At 45.0% G+C, this 8,216-nt stretch overlaps 1 protein-coding gene across 1 annotated transcript in view; it reads left to right on the top strand.

Moving 5' to 3' along the window:
- Positions 1 to 122: 122 nt before the first annotated feature.
- DOK5 (docking protein 5) overlaps positions 123 to 8,216 on the top strand; it is a 44,215-nt gene continuing 36,121 nt past the window's right edge. Inside the window, exon 1 of the mRNA XM_010569618.1 lies at positions 123 to 188. Within this exon, the coding sequence (XP_010567920.1) occupies positions 123 to 188 (66 nt within the window). The remainder of the gene's footprint in view (positions 189 to 8,216) is intronic.

Raw genomic sequence — 8,216 nt, 5'->3', positions numbered from 1 at the left:
GGGGGCCGTGGGCTGCTCCGCGGGGGCGGTGCGGTGCGGAGCGGGGCGCGGCTCCGGAGGCTGCTGCGCGCCATGCGGGCTGCCTGAGCGGCGCCGGCCGCCTCAACTTTTCCCCGGGAAGGATGGCTTCCAATTTTAACGACATCGTGAAGCAGGGCTACGTGCGCATCCGGAGCAGGCGGCTGGGGGTGAGTGCTGGGCCCCCCAGGGCCACCTGCCTTTGGGCTTCTGTTTTTAAATTTTTTTTCCCTTTTTTTTTTTTTTTTTTTTTTCCCTTCCACTCCTTTGTCCTCCTCTTTTTGCAAACTGAGCTCAGGGGGTGTCTCCGCAGGGGAAACAAAAAACAAAAAAATGGGGGGGGGGATGGGGGAGAAGAAGAAAGGCACCTAAATGCGCGCATATATATATATGCATTATATATACACCCACCTATATGTATATATATTTTTTTTTTCTCTCTCTCCCGTTGGGAGATGGGGATGCTGCCTGCCGGGAAGGCTGTGCTGCCTCCACCTCCCGGCTCTGCCCTTCACACCGAGCTCCCCGGGGCGCCCGGCAGCCGCCGCCAACTTCGGGCCGGAGCTGTAGGGGCTGCCGCGAAAAGGGAACGCGGGGGGGGGCAGCGGGGAAGGGGGTGGCCGGGAGGAAGACAGGGGATCTGGGGGTGCCTGTGCCCTCGGGACCGGGAGGGTTGGGGGTGCGGGGGGGACTTTGGGCAGGGGTGAGGGCTGAGAGCCGGCCGGAGGTGCTCAAGTCTGGGGTTCGTGGGAGGGGGCTGCTGCAAATCGGGGCTTGGAGGTCTCGCGTGGGACAGGTGAAGAACTTGTGATATCTTTAGGGCTTTTAAGTTCATTTTGAGTTGCGCAGGATGAAAATCCGAACAGCCCCCCTTTAGCTCCTTATGTAATTTTAAACTTATTTAAAGGCTGTTCTTTTACTACCATGGCGTGTTCTTAGATTTGATTGTAGGCACTAGATAATGCAACAGTGGTGGGTCAGTTCCCAGTTGGCATATGCTCTCTTAAAGCGTGGTCTGCTCCGACAGTGCGTGGGCTGCTGCTACTTGCTCCCCTGAGCAAACTACCAGAGCCGCTCCAGTGCTGGGACTTGCGTGCTCCACACCTCCTGTCTACCTCAGGGAGCCAACATGGCTTAAGGGGTTGCAAACTGGAGCGAGGCTTGTGTATGTAAAATGTTTTAATTGATAGATGTGCCTCTCGTGACAGGAAAGGAACTCATTTCTTGTATTTAATGAGAACTGATGGGTCGGCTTATGGGGGGGGGTGTGCACGCGATCATCTGAAAGCTTTTGCTGGCTCATTACAATTACAGTTTCAGACTCTTGCTGTATCCATGTTCAATGGCTTCTCTACAGTTTTGGTAATTTGCATCTCCCTGACTTGTTTGGAAGCTGGAAAGCACTTTAAAGTATTCCAGCAGGCTATTTTTCTTGTACCTGGACTTACAGGCATAGTTCGTTCTTTAAGAACTGCATGGTTCAGTGACGGAGGGAGATAACGTCATTATGAGAGAACTTGTAGTAAACTTGGCACAATTAGTGTATCGTAACTATCCTTTCCTTACTGAATGTATATCAGTATTCAGTTTGCTCCAGCATAAACGAAGCGTAAGATTAAACTTTGACACATCTTTCCATACTGTAACAGTGAAACCCAATGGGCATGTGAATAAGGCACATCTAATTCTGAGACAGGTGTAAGTTCTGTTAATGCCCGCGTCTTTCCTTTATTAAGGCTTTCCAAAACACTTTGAGGGTGGTGGTGGTGAGGAAACACTCAATGCCCTCTCAGTAGAAGTGCATTTGACAGCTGAGTGCAAAAACAGAGGGAGAAATGGAGAACGACACTGAGTCCATGGAAATGGAACAAACGTTAAATGTTTTCTTTGAAAAGACAGTTTCTTTATTTGATCTCTCACTTTCTAGTTCCAAAGGTTTGTATCATTATCAGTGGCTGGAAAGTGGGAAAGGGCTTATGGAAAGTGCTTTTGTGAAGAAGTCCAAGCAAAGTCCCAGAGAGTTCCCATGGCCGTAGATTTGTTAAAATGAAGAGCTCTGAGTTTGTTGCCCTAAGCTGCCCTTGGCTCTGGGCGTGCTGTCCCGACAGCTTTCCAGTGCTGTGGAGGACATTAGGAGGGAAGGTAGTAGCCGCCTTGATCTGGCTGTCACTGCTTTAGATCTGGTGACAGAAGCTGTGCTATGAGGGAGAGATGACCTCTTCAAATCTTGCTGCTCCATTTGTTTGGAAACAAGTTGTTTCATCAGCAGTAATGCTTCTCTCTCCCTGTAGTTTTCAGTTTAGAGTATTGGCCCACTACTCTAAGAACAGACAGTTGAAACACGGCTGCAGATTTCTTCCTGTGACTTGCATTTTCTATAAGCTGCTTAAAAGCCCAGTGCCCTGATTTACAACACCCAAGTAGAAATGGGTAATTATGATTAACCCAAGTTCTTTAAATGCAGGACAAGCTTGTGTTGCTTGCAGCAGCAGTGCAACTGTCAGCACCCGCTTCTCAGTACGCAGTCCCAGCTAAAATGTGTCCTTTCTCTGTGCTTTTTCCTCCTTGCTGCAGGTGTGTATGTGGACAGCTGGTACTGAACCTGGCTGAGTACCTGGGGCTTTAGCAAGAGCTTGAATTCAGTCTTAATCAGTGGCTAATGTGAGCTTGGCTTCTTCAGAGAGGGAGGAACTATGCAAACAGCTTGTTTTCTGGTAGCTAAGTTGGAGAGGGCTGTTGGACACCCAGGAGCCGCAGGTGGGAAGGGAAAAAAAATACTTTAGACCTTAAAATAACTGACTTTCGAAGAACTTTGCCATGCTGTGAAAACGTTACGAAGGACAAGTCTACTCCAGCCCCGTGTAGGACCCCTGTTTAATTGAGAAGGATTTCAATACTTTGTGCGTGGTGAGATGGAAGTGGGAGTTATGAAAATACATTCCAATATTATGGTGGCACAGCTGTAATCAGTGCATTGTCTTTTCAGACTGAATTCAGCTCCTGGGTTTTTCTCTGTAATGCTATGGTAATTCCATCACCAAGGGAACTAGAGGCAGAGCTTGTATCTACAAATTATCTCAAGAAATGACTTTTCTGTATAACTGGGGTGCAGATGCTACATTTGGAAAGAAAGGGGTGCAGAGAAGCAGCTTGCTCAACCCCAAACCTCTTTTAAAAGAAAAATGACAGTTCTGGTAGGGCCTACTTTGTAATTTCAAGATTGAATTTAGGCTAATTAGTTTTGTACCTGGACTGTTATTGCGCACTTTAAATATGCAAATTTAATTTAATATTATTTAATAGAATAGTTTCCATAGCAACATTTGTATCACATGTGTCTTCTGCAGAGCCAAATATATTCAGGAGAAAGCGCACTCTTCCCGATTCTTTCCGTCCTTATAGGGAGAAAAATAATTCCCTCAGCCAATGGTTTCCCTCTGTTATGTCATTAGCAGTGACACAGAGGAGGTTGTGTGCTAGAAAACTGCTGACAGTGTAAAAGCACAACCTTCCAGAGTTCCTTAAAATGAAAAAAAATCAGCTTTGCTCTGTGAGCACTGCTTCCATCAGTGACCACTAGTGACTGCTGGACCTGTGTTTTGGGAGAGAAGGTACTCTGTTGCGCTGAGTGCTTTTGCTTGCAGTCACCTTTCGTCTGATTAAGTGCTTTCTATCTACGTATGAAACAGGGGAGTCCTTTTATGGCCTAGGTACCAAAAAAGGCTTTTTTTGTGCTTATGATTTTCAAACAATGTCTTGTTCTGTGATACAGATGTGACCTTTCTGAGGAGGAATATATCATGGAGATGTTTCCTCTCCTTAATGAAAAGGCCAGTTCTTGTGTTTTCGTTTTAAGGATGGGTGGCTGTGCGCTGCTTGTGAACATGCTTGAGCTTTCGTTTTAGGTTGGGCTGGCCCAGCTGAGTGTTCAAATAACAATCAAAACAGGGATAAATCTTTGAAACAGAGGGCCTATGTTACACTGGTGAGCCTGAAGAGCTTTAAAAGGAAAGGGGCACTTGACAGTCTTCTTGGAGGTGCAGCCAGCCTACCTGTCCTCGTGGGGTGGGAGGCTCCCAGTGCTGTGTGTTGGTTGCACTCAACGCTTTTCTTGAACTCCCTGTTGTTAAGGCTTAGCTTACCCTTCCTGCGACCACACCTAAACTCAGGTTTGCTGAAACTCACGTTTCAATTTGAGCAAGGGTTATGAAGCACAGAAGCCGCGCTAAGGATACCCGCTACTGCCATCATCAAGGTGTAGGCAGAAGTAAGTGCTGGAGGCTCGAGGTGCAGGCAGGTGATGTTCCTGAAGCCTGTTCCTCAGGGTACAGGCAGCGGTGTTGGGAGCGCTGATGGCGTGGCACCGGGAGGGTGCCGGCTGCCCTCCCGCGCACAGGGTTTTAAAGACGATGCCGTTCCCCTTGGAAGACCCTGCGGAGTTTGCAGGCATCTGGCCTGTCCCTGCCTCTTGATGTATGGGAGACTGCTGGAGCAAGATGCCATGGGGTTAGCTGTCAGCCCCTAGCTTCTGGTATGCCAGTAACACACTTGGAGTGTCTTGTTGCATTAAGTGATGAAGTACCGTTAGTGTCAGAGGGAAACAATCTCTTCGATGAACAGCAACTGCCTTGAGCTGTCTGCAGCTAAAAGCAAAATAGTGCTGATCAAACAGAAGTGCCTCCAAGAACCAGCTGGGATGTGCTGGTGGTGAGCAGAGATGTCTCTGTTAAGGAGTTGCACATATCCACAGCTATGCAAAGCCTTGTAGAGTCTGGTTTGGCTCTGCGCAATACTTGATTGACTGGAAAACATTGGCTTCCAAAAACATTCTCTCTGGCTTGCTTGGAAACTAGGTATCTTCTTCCCAACAGAGGGTTTGGCTGTGGTGGCTTACATGTTGCTGCTTTCCAGGAGGGGTAGAATACCTTTCTGAGCATACCTTAAGGTGGTACAAATATGGCTGTACTGTTTCTCCCAAGCTTTGTCTACTATGAACACATCTGGCTTCTGGGAAAATATTTCCATTGTCTCCCCATTTCTCAGACAGCATCACTTTGAAACTCAATAATGTAACAGGTATATCAAAGTGCGATCTTAATTCTGTTTACTGTGATGCTTGACCTGCTGTGGTACAAGGTGGATCAAAGCTCTGCGTACGCAATGTGAGGAGGCTGTGTTACTGAACAATCTTCCAGGCAAAGTCCAACAGTAAGGATGGACAGCATCTTTTAAGTTTTTAAGGCTTAAAAATAAATGTGGAGCCATCTACAGTAGTTTGTGCTCTCGTGCTCTTCCCTCTTATCACAAACTTCCCAATGCTGAAGCAATCTTTATCTATCTTGCTAATCAAGCTCTTAAAATGTCTTTATTCTGGAAGATGTCTGATTGAAGAGGTCTATGCCATAATCCAATATAAATCCAGGTTGAAATAAGGAATGAATTATGGTTAAAAAATTGAATATATAGTTGTTTGCATACTTACTTCTTTCATTGTAAAGCAAAAAAGTGTAATGGTTGTGATGTTTTCTGCTTCTGCAAACTTCTCTTTAAGATTGAAACTACTTCTCTTCCCTGGCTATTTGCAACATGTTACTTCAGGCTGTCTGTCTCTTAATTTCATGGTGAAAATGCAAGAATTGGAGTTGTAAAACAACTTTGGCTCTCACAGGTGTAGGAGTAGCCTTCCCAAGCTTAAATGCATGTTTTCACAAAGGATTCAAGGAAACACTAAAGATCATCCATAAAAGCAGAATAGGAAATGCTGAAATAATTTGCATATGAAAATTAAGGTGACCTGTATTCTACAAGAGGGTGAAGTTTTTTTCCTTTATAAAAGGCAGCGTTATTAAAATTGGAAAAGCGTAGGACAGCATATGCTGCTGAATTAATATACATAGATTACTGCTTCTGCATGACAGAAGCACTTAAAGCAAATAGTCCCGGCAATTTGTTGTTTGTTAGAAAAGCCTTACAAAGTATTTATCTTTCTAGAACATATACTATTGCTAACTAGATACACTGGATGTTTACAACCCAGAAAAAACAATCTGAACACTAAAAATAATGTGCGGAAGTCTCAAAATTGGACATTATTAACAGGCAGCCTGATTTATTGTATTATTGCCGTGATTTTATGGAGGTATTTCCTGCATATGGAGGTCTGGGTGTCTGCTCCACAAGTTTATATTACTATCAAATTATTACAGGCTATTACAAACACTCGTTTGGGAGGATCCATTGACTTTAATGGAGCTGTGCTAACAGCTAAGTGTCTGTTCCTAAAAACGCAGGTCTCTGCAGAGGCTTCTATATCTGTTTGTCAGAGAATAAAGCTCACAGAGAGGAAAAGAGGGGTAAAGTGGAGTTTTTCTACCTAGCAATCTGTTTCTCATACCTCTGTCTGGCAAAGGAAACGCTGCTAACGGATTTTTGCAGAATCCTGTCTCATGAGGTATCTTCCACTTTGCACTTACGAGGCGAGGCACAGAACTGCTCTTGCAGTCGTATCTGTTTAACAACACTTCTAATTAAATCCGCACTCTGTACAGCCTGCTCTTGGGGTTGTCTGTAACCCCATCTGTTGGAGGCACCTCCTTGTTATGCAAGGAATGATCGGCCTCATCTGTCTATTAGAGTGGGTCCTCCACGGAAATTTGGGCTGGATCCAAGAAAAAGATCTGAGCACCCAACGCGAGGGTTAGTGGGGTTTTAGCAGCTGAAGCCCAAAAGTGCAATTCTGATACCCCTTGTGTTTGTTCACGGGGGTTTCCTAAGGACACAGAGATCAGCCATTGTCCTCCGGGGTTTCAGACGTGACAAGCACGGGATTGTCCATCTTCAGGCGTGTTCCTGCAGTCCTGCCTGGGGGGTTTCTGTCGTTATCCTCTGATGGGGCCAGATCTTCTGGGAACAAATGCGTAGGACAGTGTTTTAAATTACGGCTTTCACCACCTTTGTTAAAGATGGAGAAACTTATGCCCGTATGTCTAGCAACAAGGTTATTCGAAGAGCTAAAGATGAACTAAGCTCAGCCCAGACCTCTTCCTTCCAGCCGTTCTTTTGGCAGGGCACATTCCTGGCTCTGCTGGGGGCAGTGTGGGTCAGGGGATTCAGCATTTCCTCCTCGGTGGCCTTGCCCTCGCTGATGGGGCAGCATAATTTGATTTTTTGCACCTCTCCAAATCAACTTGGGCATGATTAAGTGATTTCTCATTACAAGCGTGGCCTTATGCAAGTGCTGAATGTTACTGGAAATGTGGCTTCTAAGTAGGGCCTGACGTTTTGGAGCGGAGGGAAGGAGGAAAAGCCGAAGTTGTACTTCTGAAAGTAGCTGCGTTGATGGCATCGATCTCATCGGTGTAAGGATCACATTAACATCTAGTAGAAAAAGTTTGTGTGGGTGCCGTTGTTCTGAACACTGTTTAACACTGATCTGAACCAACTTAACCAAATTCAGTACAGTCCTGATCATTGTGAGATCGGGGAAATAAAAATTAGTAGGTAACAGTAACTGGGTCTCTTCTGAAAGATGTGACTGCTGGAACTACAACAGTAGACTTGTACCCTCTTTAGTATTAACCTTGTTGAGGACAGAAATTAGATCTGTGCGTGTCAATTTTCTTTGCTTGATGGGTCTGACTAGCCCAAAACCTCTTAATCACGTCAGTGTGAAGCAATGTGGTGTAAGTGCTGTCCTCCAATGCAGAACTAGGGCTCTCCTGGCCAAGCCCATAGTAGGAATTTGTAATAGTGTAGTCTTCAGTTTGTGACAGAGGAGGGAGCTGACTTCTTCACGACTTTATAACTAGTTACTTGTTTCTAGGAAATGCTTGCTTAAGTGAAGTAATGTGAGCAGTACTCAAATATTTCTGCATTAATTTAAAAACTCAATGCAAAAAATCATTCTTAGGTTTCTGGACTGACTGCTTCTTACTTTGATTAGTGCTTTACTGGCAATATGAAATATTCACCTAAAATTAGGAAGATGTTAATTTCTTGTGTATTTGAGTATTGCATGAGAACTTACATGTTGGACAGTGGCCATATGCAAGATTTAAGTGGGAAAATACAACAATTTTGTCCTATAGACGGTTAATGAAGTTAATGCTTACTGCATACGCTTGTTTTAAGACTAGATGGGAAAACTTCTGATTCATGCTTAGAAGTTTGGAAAAACTGTTGTATAAAGTTTTGGACTT

Source organism: Haliaeetus leucocephalus, unplaced genomic scaffold, assembly GCF_000737465.1.
Source record: "Haliaeetus leucocephalus isolate CR32 unplaced genomic scaffold, Haliaeetus_leucocephalus-4.0 Scaffold273, whole genome shotgun sequence".
In the NCBI taxonomy this organism is placed as follows: domain Eukaryota; kingdom Metazoa; phylum Chordata; class Aves; order Accipitriformes; family Accipitridae; genus Haliaeetus; species Haliaeetus leucocephalus.
Note: the sequence above shows the minus strand (reverse complement) of the source record. Positions and strands in the feature narration are given on the sequence as shown.